Genomic DNA, 15,948 nt, shown 5'->3' with positions numbered 1-15,948 from the left:
TCAATAATATCGTGTGGAATCACCTCAGATATTCCCCAATACTGACCATGCTGGGCACCATGCTAGGCTTCACCCCTCCAACCTCCCCATATGGCTGATCAATCTGTTATTAACCATATTATATAGGACAGCCGAGATGGAAGGGTGAAGTCATTTACCCACAATTGCACAGCTGGTACCAGGGCTCCCCAAAGCCCTTCTCAGCAAGGGATGGTTTGGTCATATAAATCTGCTATGTTCACCAACTTGTAAACAAGCCAGTGCAGTGTCATCCTGAAGCTCATTCCAGGGGGCCCATGACTCCTGGAATGACTTTATTCCTACCAAGTCTCCTGTATGACTTTATTCCTACCAAGCTCACTGCAGCATCCCCAATGGGTGACAACAAAATCACATTCTCCCAGGGAGAGACGGAGAGTAAATAAACAAATAAAGACAATGTCCAAGGGTGATAGGAGAAAAAGAGAACAGAGTATGGGGAAGAGGAAGTGCTGAGGAATAAGTGTGTGGGTGTCTGTGTAAAACCCATTTCTGCCTGGTGTTCCATTATTGGAATGCTAAGCTTGTGGAAGTTATGTATGTCCTACTGCTCAAGGTCATCGCCAAGGTCTGATTTTTCAAATTCAAAAAAACTGTAACCTCAGGCATAAATGGGTTAACACAGGCAGGGCAAGGAATATCCCTCTAAGAGGGTGGTTTGTGAGATGAGACCTGCAAGAAGCGGGAGAAGAGCCTTCCAGGCAATGCGAACAGCAGGTGCCAAGGTCCTGAGGTCAGAGTGTGCTTGGACAGTGTGGCTCAGGCAGAGTACTTGAGGGAAACAGAGTACAAGGTGGGGTCACCAAGACTGGGGGCAGGTCACGTAGAGCCTTGTGGGCTGTGGTCCAGATTTTTGCCTTGACTTTGGTGAGCTGGGGTCCACTGGAGGGTTTTGAGCAGAGCAGAGATGGGCTCTGACTTGGGTTTGAATGGATTGTTTTGCAGGACTGCAGCGAGTAACCAGGGTAGGGGAGGAAGCAGGGATACTAGTGACAGGGAGGGACTAGGAGAGGTGACGAGGGCTCAGAACAGAGCAGGGCAGCACAGGCAACAATAAGAAGGGATCAGATTCTGAATGCACTGTGAGGCTGAGCACTGAAACGTGCCGTTTGGCTATGGGGATATGAGGATGACTCTGGGCTTTTGGCCTGAGCTGCTGGAAGAATGGATGGAGCCGACATCTACCAAGATGAGGAGGAGCTGGTTGGGGTGGCAGAGCCACTGTGCCCACCCCCTGCAATTTGCCAGGGCTGTCTCTGGCTCTGCCCACAGGAGATGAACCCACTTCGAGAAGCCCTCCACCAATGACCTCAGCCCCTCCACTTCCGGGATAGCTTTGGGCATGTGCTGTACACAAGTCCCCAGGGTTCCCAGGGAATTGCACCTCAGTTTTCCCAAGAGGTAACTTGTTTTATTGGTTTGTTTATCTTCTTTAACCACTCCCTTCCTCCTACTGCTCAACCTGGGATCATCCCCCACCTCCTAAACTACTTACACTTCATTTCTTATCTCAGGATCATCTCAATCTCAGACAAGCAGATGAAATTAGGAGCTTGGCTCGGGACCAGTAAAGTTTGTGGTGGACTCTTGAGCAGGAAGTTAGACACTCAGATCTGGAACCCGGGGAAGGGCTGTAGGCCAGAGACATACATTTGAGAGCCCACAGCAGAAAAGTGGCATTTCCAGCCCAGTGACTGGATGAGGCCACAAGGGAATGGATGCAGACAGAGAAGAGGACCAAGAACTGAGCCATCACTGAGAGGCTGGGAGCATAGGGACAGCCAGCCAAGTGCCCTGAGTGGGAGCGCTAGGGAGGAGGGAGGAGAGCCAGGAGAGTGGGTAAGAAGCCAGGGGAGGATGCAGGACAAGGCGGAGGGGAAATCCGCTCTGCCCAGGCTGCTGGGGGCCAGGTCAGATGAGGATCCAGGGCTAATGGCCGGGTTCGACAACATGGAGATCACCGGGAACCTGGTCCCCAGCAAGTTTGGTGGAGAGGTATGGGGCAGAGAGAACCAGAGGGGAGAAAGGAGAGGCCCAAAGACAGGCAGTCAGCCAGGTGGGTTACCACAGGGGGCGGCAGCTGCAGGGGAATGTGAGGGTGAAGGAAAGGGTTTTGTTCCAAGCTTTGAATTTTTGCATATTATATAAAAATGGGGATGATGTAGAAGAGGAGGAAGAGCACTGATGGTGGGGGGGGGAGTGGAGGGGGGTGCTCCTGGGACAGGGTTGCTGAGCAGAGGGGGCAGGTTGGCCTGGGCTACCCTCCCGGAACAGCTGGAAGGTACGCGTGGGCCTGGGGCGGGAGGTGGGCAGCTGCTCAGTGGAGCCCAGGAAGGAAACTCACCGGCTGCTCCCTTTGCTCAGGGAAGTAGGAGGCAAGAATAAAAGCTGGGAGTGCGGATGGAGGGGGAGGTGATGGGGACTGAAGCAGGAAGGGAGAGTAGGCGAATAAACGCCCTGGGGAAGGAAGTGCAGGGTGGCCGCCTGCCTGCAGTGGAGGCTCACACCAGGTGAGTGGCCTTGAACTTACCGGAAGATGGGCTGTGGACATCACACGTGCCTGGATGTATTTCCAGAGTAATCTAGTGTCCTTGCTCTCACTTCCCAAAGCTCACATTCTGGGGGAATGTTCTCAGTTTTTAGTCACTTAAGTGAGGACAGAGTCTGAGCCCAGAGCTTCCACTCTAACCCCTGGGGGTCCGTGCCACATGGGAAGGAAGGTGAGTGCCATCTCAGGAAGACAGAGGGCACAGAGAGGGGTGGGGTCCCCATGGCCCAGCAAGAAAGGGAACAAAAACCCATTCCCCCATTCCTTCTGACACCTGCAGGGGGCGCTGGGGAGGCAACAACAGAGCAGGAAGACCCAGATGTTAGAAACAAGCAGGTAAGGCTGACACCATGGCCAGACATGCGGACTTGTTGCTCAGCATCTTGGCAGGCAGAAGCCCACTTGGCATGTCCCTGGTGATAGACTGGACATGGCAGAGCAGCCCTGGGAGAGAGGAGAGGCAACCCCCCACCGCCCGCCCCCGCACACCTCCCAGCACATCCAGTTTCCAGCAACACCACGATTGGCTGAGTGGGGACCCAAGCTCTCCTGTGAGCAGAGAAAGCCTTGGCCAGTGAAAAGAGCAGAGGCCATCTGGAGAGCCCACGGTGAAGTCACCCAGAGGGATGAAGGGAATGCTGCAGTAGTGGAGGAGTGTGAGGGTGAGGGGCCATGATTGTGGCTCATGCCAGAGGGGCAGGGTGGTGAGTGCTCAGTTGGGCACCCAAAGCCCATCAGATGCAGCACCTGCCAGAGCCAGCTGTGGGGCTCCCCCATGGTTGGCCACCCTGCTCCTTGTTGAACAGCCTCACCCCAGCAACTGGGCAACTAGGAGTAGAACCAACACTGTCCAGGAGTCAATTTATCCCCAAATAAATAAAAATTGGGAGAGAGAGACCTTTCATTGTCAAGTTTACATCCACTCCCACATTACCAGGAGAGTAGGGGCTGATGAGGAAAGTTAGAACAGTGACAGAGAAATAAAGAAGCTACAAGTGTTTGTGTGGGATCTGAGTGTGGGGGTCTGAGTTTTCAGCTGTTACACGGATCCATGCAGCAGGATGTGGTAAGAAAAGCACAGAGGAGAAGCACTCAGGGAGGGCCTCCTGCAGCATGAGGAGGATGAAGAGTTGCCTCTTGCAGCGAGAGGGTTCCTTGCCTGCCAGCTGGCAAAGTCATAGGGTACCCAGGCACAAATGCCACTACTGGGGACTCAACACACAGATCTCTAGTCAACCACAGTGTCGCCAATCATAGTTTAAAGATCCAGGCTTTTAATCCCAAGGCATCGGGTTTCTGCTAGAAGAGGTTCCAGAACTTTCATTTAGTGCAGTTTTATATTTGACCACTAACCAATTTTTAATCCAAAATCTTTTTATATATGCATTGTTCACTTCACCTCCTTAGAATACAGAGCCCAATCATGATTATATTCATCTTCCTCCCACTCCTCCCTCCGCACCCCACACACTCAGGTCACATGTAGGCTTTGTGGTATAAGATTTGGGAAGAATTTAGCCATAAAAAGGAAAGCAGTAAGGACACATGCTACCACATGAATGAACTTCTGAAACATTATACTAAGTGAAAGATGCCAGACACAAAAGGCCACATATTGTGTGATTCCATTTATATGAAATGTCCTGAATAGGCAAATCCATAGAGATAGAAAGCAGATGAATGATTGTAGGGCTGTGAGGGGTGGGGGAAAATGAGGAGTGATGCCTAATGGGTACAGGGTTTCTTTCTGGGGTGACAAAACAGTTCTGAAATTGATGGCGATGGCTGCACAGTGCTGTGAATATACTAAAAAACACTGAATCATACATTTAGGAATAAATTTTATGGAAGGCAAGTTACATTTCAATTTTTTAAAGATAAAGTTCTGCTTTCTCAAGACACAGAGACCAGAACAGGTCATCTGAGTTTATGAGAAGACCAAGTAACGATGAAACTTATCAGAACAAGCACCAAACTCATTCAATTCTAAGTGCTGATGACTGATCTGAAAACTTGCGAGGGTGATAGTGTACATCACAGAACTTATGGGAGATTTCCACCATTCAACCTTGAATCGCTATTGATCAAGTGTCTACTATGCATGTACCGTGTGCTGCTACATGTCAGGGACGCAGTAGTGACTGAGACAGACAGGGGCCCATGGAAAAGACAGACATTTAACAAGAGCTTGCACAAATAATTACCCAATTAACATTATGCTGTAAAGGAAAATTACAGTGACTTCAGGGTTTATAAAATGAACATAATATTTTGGGGGGAGCAGGAGGAACCTCCCAGCGGAGTTAGCATTGAAGCCAAACCTGGAAGGCTGGGGGGAAGAACCATCCAGGTAAGGTAGAAGGCAGAGGAGCTAAGCAAGAAGAGAGAAAGCACCAGAAGGGCGAAGAGCCAGCAGGGAGAACAGTTGTCTCCCTATGTCACCAGCCACAGAGATCTTTCCTGAACCCATCAAGCAGAGATTCAGGCTTCTAATGCCAATACATCTGGCTTGTGCTGGAGAAGGGTGCCTTCTAGAACATTCATGTCCTGGGATTTTAAAAAGTGTGTCTAATACCATTGTTTATTCATTCATTCAACAAATATTTATTGAGCTTCTGTAACATGCCAGGCACTGGGGATACACAAGCGAACACCGAGTGTCCCTGTCCTCCCGGGGCTCACATTCTAGAGTGGGAGACAGACAGTCAACAAGTGAACAGACAGTCAACAGGTGGAAAGAAGGTAACTTCAGAGGTGATGGCCCCTGAGAAGTCTGGGGCTGGGTGGTCTTTACACAAGGTGCTCGGCGAGGCCTGTTTGAGAGGAGCAGAGGAAGAAGCCCGCCAGGCCCAGGCTTGAGAAAAGGACCCTGGGGGAGGGAAGCTGCGGGGGGGAAGGGGGGGTTGGGAGGAGAAAGGCTGGGGGCAGTAGTGAGAAAGCAAGAGGGAAGAGCAAGGAGGAGAGTGGGTTCGGAGAGCTCAGCAGGGGCCTCGCGGGCCATGCAGCCGACTTAATTTAGAGCTGCATTTAGTTGTCAAGTGATGGGAAGCCCTTGGAGCAGAGAAATGACACATTTAATTTAAGCTTCACAAAGCTAAGCTTGGGGGGGGTGGTGGCAAGTTGCGGGGGGTGTAAGTTGCGTGGGGGTGGGGACCAAGAATGGAATTGTAAGTACTAAGGAGAAGACAAATGGGGTGTCCCAGAACAGAAATACAAACAAAAGGAATCATGACTGAAGTACAGCGTGCTCCAATCCAGGCTGACCCTGTACAAGTCTCAAAGTTAACAGCACCCACTTTGGAGGCAGGCTGACCTGGGCTTAAATCTAGGCTTACCAACCGTGTGACCTTGGGCAGGTGACTTCGCCTCTGCGCGCCTCAGTCTCCTCATCTGAACGATGGGGTAACAATAGCGCCTACCTGAGAGGGCTGTCGCTGACATCACGTTTGTGGGGCCCAGCTGTGCGCGGTGGGCGCCCAGCAGCTGCTGCGGCTGTGAGTAATTTGTTACTAAGAATAGTTAGCGCCCCTCTCCGGGCCGCCGTCTCCCAACGGCCGCGCGCACAAGGCGAGGCCGGACCCCCGGCCTGGACGCCGGCTTAGACGCGGTCCCCCGGTCCCCAGTTCCAGCGCCCCAGCCAGGCCCCGCCCCCAGCCCCGCTCACCTGGGCCGCGGCGGCCCGGGGATGTGCTCGTAGCGGCTGCGAGCGCGGTGCACGAAGGTGCAGCAGAGGCCGAAGGCGAGCAGGACGGCGCTGCCGAGCAGCAGCAGCCCGGGGCTCATGGCTCCGGGGCAAGCCAGGCCAGGGTCGGGCCGGGCGCCGAGGGGGCCGGGAGGCCGCGAGCCGACTCAGCTGTCAGCGCCGCGCGCCGCCTCGGCCCCAGGCCCGGCGCGACCCAGCACCCTCCCCGCCCGCTCGGCTCCGCCCCCGCTGACTCCGACCCCTCCCAGGGCGCACCGTCCCCGCCAACCACGTCTCCGCCTCCGGCTCCGGAGCTCGGGGCCCTCCCCCGCCCCGCCCCGCCCCCCAAAGCTCCGCCCCAACCTCCACACGGCCCCAGCCCGGGCCCCGCCCCGAGCATGTAGTCTTCACCAATCACAACTCCGCTTCTGGCTCAGCCCCCCAGGCTCCGCCCCCACCTCCTCAGACTCAGGTCCGCCCCAGCAGCAGCTCCGCCCAGAACGCGTTGTCCCTGGCAACGCCGATCCCCCTCGCTCTGGCCCGGCGGCGGCGCGAAGTCCTGCTGGCTGGCTCCGCCCACTTCGGCGCCGCCAAATAACGGCATCTTTCCGCGCGCGGTCTTAGGCCCCTTCCTTTCTCCCCAAAACCTGCCCGGAAGCCCCATCCCAGCCTGCAGAAGTCCGCATGACGCCAACTGTTCCCAAACTTCTCCTTGGAACCCCAGACCCCCAAAGTTGTTCTCCAGTTGTCCCGGGGCGCCTCTTCCGCCCGGATAGTCCGCATCTAGCGCCCGTGGTTCGCCAGCGGGGCCCACGGGCTGGTGGCAGGATCCCGCGGGACCCAAGGACGCCTGTGCGCACGGCGTGGCCGGAGGCTGCTCTCCCAGAGACTCGGGCGCCTACGGTCCGAAGGAGTTGGAGGGATGAAAATCTGGGTCCGCCCTCCAGGGAAAGCGGGAAGTGTGCCGGGGAGGCGAGGGTAGCGGAGAAGGTATTTTCGAAATAATGATCAGGGCTTCCCTCTCTGTTGTAACGCACGTCTCCTTACCCATCCCGTATGATGATGAGGCCAACTCTGGGCGTTTTAGTTCCCAATTCCTATCCCGAGGGGCCACCCAGCGTGAAAGCCGTGACTGGGGACGGCCAGGTGTGTCCCACTCCTAGCCCAGGTAAAGGTCCCCGGGCTGGAGGGAGGTGCCCAGGGAGTGTAGCTGGTGCTGGGTTTCTGAGAAGAGGCAATGCCCCTGCCCCACGCTTGAGCCAGTCCTGGAGAGGTTGGGGGTTGGAAAACTAAGGGGACCTTTGTACCGCTTTCCCAGGTACAGCCAGGGACAGTCCCCGCCAGGGACATGGGACATGGCTGTTAGGGGTGTGTGGGCTGAGGGGCGACGGAGAGGGCCAAGCCTTAAGAGCCGTGCCCAGCACGGAGGAGGCGGGATTTCTGCCCCCCGGGGCCACCGCAGCCTGGACAGGTGGGCAGCAGGGCGTCCATCTCCCCGACGCCTGGCCCGTCCTTCCAGTTGGACTCGGGGAAGTTGGCTTGCCACGGCGCCCCCGTGTGGCGGCGGTGACAAGCAGCCGCAGGCGCACCGGGTAACTCAGGCTGGCCCTGCTGGGGTGAGGTGTGGAATGGGGCCACCAAGTCCCCTGTCGGCTGTGAAAGCTCCAGGGCTTGGGGGCAGTTTGGAGGCAGGATGAGGCTGCAAGAAGGAGGGTGTGGATTCCTGCGCGCTGGAAGGTGGGTTGGGGTAGTTAGCTAGAAAAGAAATGTGACCGCACCACATTTAGTATCCAGTTTGTGGAACGGCTCCCTGAGATTACACAATGCATCGCACTGTCTGGAGAGGAATTTCTCTTGCCTTGTCTCTCTGGACCCCTGGAACAATGATTCTGTTAGCAGCAGCGAATCCATATGGGTCTGCAGCAGCCTAAGTTCTTGCCTCCTCAGAAGAAAGAATTCTACTGAGGGGCATAAGGTAGAGTGAGAGGCAAGTTTTAGAGCAGGAGTGAACATTTATTTAAAAGTTTTAGAGCAGAAATGAAAGGAAGTAAAGTATACTTAGAAGAGGGCCAAACAGGTGACTTGAGAGAGTCAAGTGCGTGGCTTGACCTTTGACTTGGGGTTTTGTAGATTGGCATGCTTCCGGGGGGTTGCATCTCTCTTCTCCCCTGATTCCTCCCTTGGGGCGGGCTGTCTGCATGCGCGGTGGCCTGTCAGCACCTGGGAGGGGCCGAATGCACAGTTGTGTTTACTGAAGTTATGCGCACGCTCATTTGAGGTGTTTTTCCCTTACCGGTGTTCCTAGAGGAAGGTCATCTACCAGTTTATCGCTGCCCTTTTGCCTTAGTGTGCATGCTTGAGCCCACTCGCCCAGCTCCTGAGATACCAGGAGGCCGATCACCAGCTTCAGGTGTTTCTATCTGTTGGGAGACTGCCTCTTCCTGGCACTGGCTGCGACCAATTATTTTAGAGAAGCAGTTTTATCAACTGCCTGACCATCACCTGATGGTCACTTGACATTCCTGGTTGGAGGAGGGCCCTCTCCTGCCTTGCTCATGTCTGCCTGACGACCTACTGTCACAGTTCCTTGATGGAAGAGCCTGGTCCTGAACAGCTCCAGGCCAGCCTGGAAGCCCACAGAAAGCAGGTGTAGAGCAGCATCAGGGCGCAGTGGTCAGGGTGAACCTCTCCAAATACAGCTAAGGAGAGGAGTGGGCATACATGTTCTCTGACACATCAGGCAGCACCACTGAGCTCTGGCCCAACATGACCATGGCTTACCCCAGGAGTAGCACTTCCAGAGCAGTCTGTGTCCCCATCTGTGAGCCATCAGTCTCCCCTCTCCATAGGCACCAAGCACACAGCTGTCCCATCACCACCTCATTTGATGCTCCCAGCTATCCTGCGATCAGGTAAGGGAACACAGGCTGCACACCAAGGCTTCAGGTCCCATGGCTGAAGGCCCTTTTCCTGGGTGGGCAGCCCTGCTAGCCACCAGCAGGAGGCACTGCCTGGAAGACGTGGCCAACCACCTGCTCCTTCACTGGAGGGTCTGGAGTAAGCTATTCAGTGTGGCAGCCATTGGCCACATGTGGCTATCCGGTACTTGAAATGTGGCTAGTCCAACTGAGATGTGCTATGTGTAAGATACACACCAGATCTCAGATTAATACAAAAAAAGAATGGGAAAAAAAGGTCACCGGGCACAGTGGCTCGCAACTGTAATCCCAGCACTTTGGGAGGTGGAGGCAATAGATCTCTTGAGAACAGTAGTTCAAGACCAGCCTGGGCAACATAGGGAGACCCCTTCTCTAAAAAAATGAAAAAAAAAAAAACTGGCTTGACATGGTGGCATATGCCTGTGGTCTCAGCTACTCAGGAGGCTGAGGTGGAGGGATCACTTGAGCCTGGGAGTTTGAGGCTTCAGTGAGCAGTGATGGGACCACTGCACTCCAGCCTGGGTGACAGAGCCAGACCCTGTCCCCCTCCAAAAAAAGTCATTGATATATGGGTCACCTGTTAAAATGATAATATTTTGAATATGTTGAGTAAAATAAAATATATTATTAAAATTAATTTTACCTGGTTTACTTTTTTAACATGGCTACTAGCATTAAATGACCTATTTGGCTCACATTATGTTTCTATTGGATAGCACCAGTATGGACAATGACTATGGCCCCTAGAACAGGAGCATTAGCATTACCCAGGAGCTTCTAGAATGGCAACTTCTCAACCAAGACTCAGTCAAAAACTCTGAGAGACAGGACCCAGCAACCTGTGTTTTAAGCAGCCCTGTAGAACTTGATTCTTCTCAAGCTTGAAAACCACCAATATAGATGACACCATACGGGGAGTGGTTTCCCAGCAGGAATTGTTGGGGGAGATGCAGGCATAAGAGGTGGCTCTGAATTGACTGCCTTTACATGGGTGGCCTGGCAGGGTGGAGGTGCAGTATCCCAGGGAAGGAGAAGGATCCGGCTCTGGGAGAATGGGCCTTGGTGCAAACCTGCCTCTAAAACCCTGGGGACCACTTACATAACGCCCTAGGAATCTGTCCCTTCATCTGGAAAACAGGGGCAGTGATATTGAGGGTGTCTCATGGAGCTGTTGTCAAGATTAAATGAGCTGACACACCTGACGTAGCTGGCGTGTAATAAGTGCTCAGTAAAAGCTAGTTCTCAGTGGGGGAGGAGGGGAGAGGGGACAGATGCCGCACAAGAAAGACTTGGGTTCTACATGTTAGGCTGAAAGAGCTCTTTCTCCTGCTATTGTGTTTCTTCCCAGGTCATTCTGATGCTGGTCCTTCACGTGGCATGCCCTTCCTCACTCTGTCGTAGACAGTTGACTGCTGCCAGCATGGATGCCACCAGCCTTGGATTGAGCTTTCTGTCCAGGAAGCAACCTGGAGTGTACGTGCCATGCACATCTGCAATGCTACCTCATTTTTCATCCAATAATCCTTCTGGTGACCTCTGTTTTGCGATGAGACTCAGGCACAGAGCCAGGACTGGAACCCGGTTTCCAGCTTCCTTGAACCTCCCAAACATTTCTAAGGTATAACCATGGGGACCCCTAGGCTCAGTCTAGGGCCTGGGGTGTTGTAACCTCTGGCTGATGCCTTGAACACAGTCCTGGACACTGGGCCACCCCTGCAGCATTGACCCTGAAGCTCCAGAATTAAGCTGTGTGGCACTGGGGGGCAGCCCCTCTCTGGGAATCTAACCCTGGCTATTGACTAGAGGTTGGATTAGAGGGGGTAAGGGTGAAGGCTGTGCCCAGACCAGCCCCCATCCCCAGAGGCCCTGGAGGACTTTAAGGCAAGATTGGAGTCCCTGGGGACAGAGTCACTTCTGAATGCTCCCTCAGTGGCCAGCTGTAGGTGGTGGAGTGAAAGAAGCACTAGACAGGGAGCCAGCTCTGCCCTTTTCTGAACTTGTGTCCCGGTGGGGTGGGGGTGACTTTCAATGCCCAGCAGGGAGGCCCACAGCGGGGTCCCAGAGCTGGACTGCCTGGGCTCAAATTCAAATTTTGGCTGTGTGATATTTGGTAAGTGACAAATGCCCTGGGACTCGGCTTCCACGTGAGTAAATGTGCATTAATATGAGGATTACATGAGTGAATAGTATGTTAAACTTTCAGAGCAGTGCGTGGCATGCAGTAAGCGCTCAGCAGAGGTCAGCTGCTGTAGAAAGTAAAAGTTCCTCTTCCAAGTTTCCCTTCTTGTTAAAGAATAAATCATAAGTGTTAGAAATAATAGTTTCTAAGAACAGAAAACCAAACACCGCATGTTCTCACTCATAGGTGGGAATTGAACATTGAGAACACTTGGACACAGGAAGGGGAACATCACACACCCGGGCCTGTTTTGGGGTTGGGGGAGTGGGGAGGGATAGCATTAGGAGATATACCTAATGTAAATGAAGAGTTAACGGGTGCAGTACACCAACATGGCACATGTATACGTATATAACAAACCTGCATGTTGTGCACATGTACCCTAGAACTTAAAGTATAATAAAAAAGAAAAAAAAAGAATAGTTTATTTTAAAGACAAACTTCCTTCAAGCCTCCTTGCTTTATGCTAATAACTCTTTGTTAAGCCCTATCCTATGTAACTGTTAGACATGCTCACAGGCACATAGTACATTCTATGTCCTTGTATTTTTACCAAAATATCTGTGATGGATGTGCTTGCAGGCACGTCCCAGCTCGCACCCTAGGCCCCTTCCTTATTTGGGAATATTATTACTTTTCTAAGTCCTTTCTTAAGCAACTTCCTCTTTCCCTTTATCCTTCCATTACTTTTACCTATTTAGAAAAGTTTTAAACAGCCAATCGGGTTTTAGTTTAGATTGTGCGGTCTGGCTCAAGCCAATGGACACAGGACACAGTAGCAGGGACAAACTGCATAAGGGCTAAAAATTGCTTCCCTCCTTTGTTCAGGTGTGCTTTCGCCATTGTTCCATCTGTGATGAGCACCCTTTCTGCAGAAAGTAAAATTGCCTTGTTGAAAGAATTAAATTTATGTTCTAGTGCTATTTCTTTCCAGCACTGGGGAACAAGTATTTACGTATAACAGCTGTCCACTCTTATTACTACTTAGGGCAAGGGTCCCCAAACCCTGGGCCAAGGACCAGTACTGATGGGCAGCCTATTAGGAACCAGGCCACACAGCAGGAGGTGAGCGGCAGTGGGGGAGGGTAGTGTGGGGAGCAAGCATTCCCACCTGAGGTCTGCCTCCTGTCAGATCAGCAGCAGCATTAGATCCGCATACGAACATACTGTGAACTGTGCATGCGAGGGATCTAGGCTGTGAACTCCTTATGAGAATCTAATGCCTGATGATCTGAGGTGGGACATTTCGTCCTGAAACCATCCCCCCAATCCCCATCCATGGAAAAATTGTCTTACATGAAACCTGTCCCTGATGCCAAAAAGGTTGGGGACCACTGACCTGGGGACCATGGAGTCAGTCCCCAGGAGTCAGGCGACAGCCTAGCCCAGGCCTAGTTTGGGGCCTGAGAGGTGATGAGTTGGAGGTTGGGGAGGGAGAGCACCTGGACTGGAGGACTCACGGCCAAAGCCCAAACTGCCCAGAGAAGTATTGGAGGGCCTGAGGCCATACCCAGAGCTCCCTTTGCCAACCCTCCTAATCCATCTCTGAGCAAAACAGCTTCTGGAGCCAGGCGAGCAGGGCCCTGGTTTGGCTGCATTCTTGAGGGCCTCAAGGCTTGCTGCACCCTCCCTGGCCTCCAGTCTCAGCATGGCTTCATCTGGCAACAGGCCTGGGACACTCAGGCTCCCTGAGCTCACTTCCCCATCTGTACAATGAGGAATTTGGCTGGGATGGTCACTAATGGCCCTGCTATCCCCATCTGCACAGTGAGGAATTCAGCCGGGATGGTCACTAATGGCCTGTTATCTCCTAACACCCCCTGTATCACAGTTCAGAACTCCCCTGCATCCTGGGAAGACGCCCACTCAACCACCCCTAGGCTGCTGGAGGCCCGAGAGGAGCAGGAGGCCAGCAGCAGGGCCACATGCCAGGCAAAAGGAGCCCCCAGGTATCCCCAACAGCTGCTTCCCAGCCAGGCTGGCACCCCCACACCAGGCAGGAGCCCCAGCACACCCCTCTCTGCAGGCATAGTGGAGCTGGGGTAGTGGTTAGGGTGTAGGGGCTCTAGACTAAGCTGCTGTATTCAAACTTGGCTTCTCCCTTCCCTGGCTTGGTGCCCCAAGATATCTAACTGCTGTGTGCCTCAGTTTCCCCTTCTGTAAAGCACTGAGTATGAGGAGTACAAGAGAGTGACCCTAAAGCTTTCTGCTGCAGCCCAGGATCCTATACTAGCGGCTAGGAGACCCTATACTAGCGGCTAGGAGACCCTGCCAGACTCGTGCCTGACCCATGTGCCTGCCCGGCCACCCCTGGTGCCAGTTCCCAGAACTTGGCACAGCATCACTACCTCCCCAAAGCCTTCCCCCCCGGCTGGGTTTGGGTGCCCCACCCAGATCTCTTCCAACCCCCGACATGGGCCACGTCCTGTCCTCACTGCCTGGTGACTCATCAGCTTACCCACCCCCACCCATGCTCCTGTCCGAGGCTGAGCGTAGTCACACTTAGTGCCCCTCTGCGGCCCGGCACAGAGCCAGGGCCGAGCATCCCTGGAGCAAAGGAGCTTCCACCTGTGATGCAGGTGGGAGGTGGCAGGCCTCACCCCTTTCTCCTGGTTCCCACCCTGGCTCCCACACAGGCGCAGGTCAGAGAGGAGGCAGGAGAGTGGTGTGTAAACAGCCACATTGTTGGCATAGCCCTGGGTGAAAAAGTGTCAGTAGTCTCACGGAACCCCCAGCCTGGTCAGCCCCGAGGTAGGGCTGGAGGAATCAGGTCTCCTGGGTTTACACTGAGCAGGGATGGGGATGGAAAGGACAGAGGTGGCCCCAGAGCCCAAACACAGCTTTGAAAGTAGTGGAGGCCCACCCACTCACTGGAGGGTCAGGGTGAAAGCTCTGCCCAGCTAGTGTGGGTGGCTCCTGCCCCGAGAGCAAGAGAGAATCAGGCCTCAGGGTTGGAGGAGGCTGGCGCCATCCCAGGAGCACTCGCAAGGGCTGGGTATGCTGCTGAGTGGCTTCTCCAGCACACGGCCTTGGAGGTCATCGAGTCCTCCCAGCCACCCTCCCTGAGCAGGTGCTGGCTCCTCCACGCAACCTGCCCCTCCAGTGGGGCCCCAGGCCTGCAGCTCACCCTGCTCCCAGCCTCCAGAAGGCTTTCCCTTCCCCACTGGGTGCCTTCCGGTTCTTTCCAGCGCCTCTGACTGTGGGGGTCAAGGGGCGGGGGCAGGTACCAGGCCATGCTCTCTGGGCCACATTCCTCAGGCCACCCTCCGGATGTTCTGGCACCTTCCATACCAGCTGTGGGCAGGACAAGCCTGGTTTTCCCCACCGCCCTCAGTCTGCCAGCTGTGCCTCTGTTAGCAAAGCCAGGGGCCATGTCCGTCCTCGAAGCCTGGCTGCCCTTCCTCCTCAGGGTCCCACAGCCGGGCCGTGTTCCTGCTGGTGTCTAGAATGCTTGGAGGTAAGAAAGGAACTCCTCCGGCCCAGGATGGACCATGCACTCCCAGAGCCCACACCCCCGCCAACACACACTTCTGCCTTGGGTCTGCGGAGGACACACATGCACTGCAGCGCCTCACACGGGTCCCCGGGACAGCACACACCCGCACCCCCTTCACCCTAGAAAGCGTGTGCACCCGCCGGGCGCACACAGGGCGGAGCGGCCGCTGCCAGGCTTCCCCGCCGGCGGGATGGCCTGGGGGCAGCGGCGTGTTGCCTACAGGTCGGGGTTCTGGTGGCTGCACACGACGCCCGCATCCTCGTCGTGCTCGCAGTTATGGGTGCCCACGCCGTTGTGCTGGCACTCCAGCAGGTTGCGCTCCCAGCCCGCGCAACGCACATTGTCCAGCAGAATGGGCAGCGAGCCGCCCTGGCCGAACTCGGCGCTCTTGACGGCGCGCACGGCGTAGGCAAACCCCAGCTGGCGACACACGACGGCGGCGCCGTTGATGTTCCAGGAGTCGTCGCACACGGTGCCCCAGCGTCCGCCCACGAACACCTCCACGCGCCCGCTGCCGGAGCTCAGGCCCGCGGGCCGCACCAGGCGCACCTCACCATCCCGGAACGCCCGGTTCGCCGAGTTCAGCCGCCCCCGCCGGCGCCCGCCGCCCCTGCGGCTCCCTGGCTGCTGGGTGGGCCGCGCTGGCCGCGGGGTGGGAGGGGGCGGAGCTACCGTGGGGCGCCTGCGCCGGGGCGCCCGGGTGGGCGCCCGCGCTGTAGGCCGCGCGGTGCTCCGTGTCTTCGGGATGAACTCTGCGCAGAGGAAGAGTATGCCATCAGAGGGATCCAGGAGCCCCTGTCCAGCCCTGCTGCCCTCCCTATGCTGCCCTACAACCTGTGCGGAGAGGGCGGACTCAGGGAAGAATGTCCTGGGTCTGCCCTGCACTCACACCCAGAAGATGGGATGCCGCCTGTGCTCCCAGTGGTGCTTCCCAGGTCACCTGGACCCAGCAAGATGCCAGCCTGGACTCAAGCGCCAGGGGATTTTTCAGTCATGCAGCAAACACTTGTAACTGCTTTGTGCCAGTCTGCTGTTGCTCTGTCTCCCTACCCCAAGCCCGGCCTT

At 55.1% G+C, this 15,948-nt stretch overlaps 2 protein-coding genes and 1 long non-coding RNA gene across 3 annotated transcripts in view; 1 reads left to right on the top strand and 2 right to left on the bottom strand.

Moving 5' to 3' along the window:
* CYP46A1 (cytochrome P450 family 46 subfamily A member 1) overlaps positions 1–6,485 on the bottom strand; it is a 43,427-nt gene extending 36,942 nt beyond the window's left edge. Inside the window, exon 1 of the mRNA XM_007987804.3 lies at positions 6,252–6,485. Within this exon, the coding sequence (XP_007985995.1) occupies positions 6,252–6,370 (119 nt within the window). The 5' untranslated portion in view covers positions 6,371–6,485. The remainder of the gene's footprint in view (positions 1–6,251) is intronic.
* Positions 6,486–6,892: 407 nt separating this feature from the next.
* LOC140710138 (uncharacterized) lies at positions 6,893–12,293 on the top strand. Its single transcript, XR_012091049.1, has 2 exons — positions 6,893–7,259; positions 10,557–12,293. It is a non-coding gene; the product is annotated as an uncharacterized lncRNA (long non-coding RNA).
* A 1,757-nt stretch (positions 12,294–14,050) lies between these two features.
* Positions 14,051–15,948, bottom strand: part of HHIPL1 (HHIP like 1) — a 31,086-nt gene continuing 29,188 nt past the window's right edge. The window contains exon 9 of the mRNA XM_007987803.3: positions 14,051–15,635. Coding sequence (XP_007985994.1) covers positions 15,100–15,635 — 536 coding nt within the window. The 3' untranslated portion in view covers positions 14,051–15,099. The remainder of the gene's footprint in view (positions 15,636–15,948) is intronic.

Source organism: Chlorocebus sabaeus, chromosome 24 (assembly GCF_047675955.1).
Source record: "Chlorocebus sabaeus isolate Y175 chromosome 24, mChlSab1.0.hap1, whole genome shotgun sequence".
NCBI lineage: Eukaryota > Metazoa > Chordata > Mammalia > Primates > Cercopithecidae > Chlorocebus > Chlorocebus sabaeus.
This window is presented reverse-complemented; position numbering and strand designations above follow the sequence as displayed.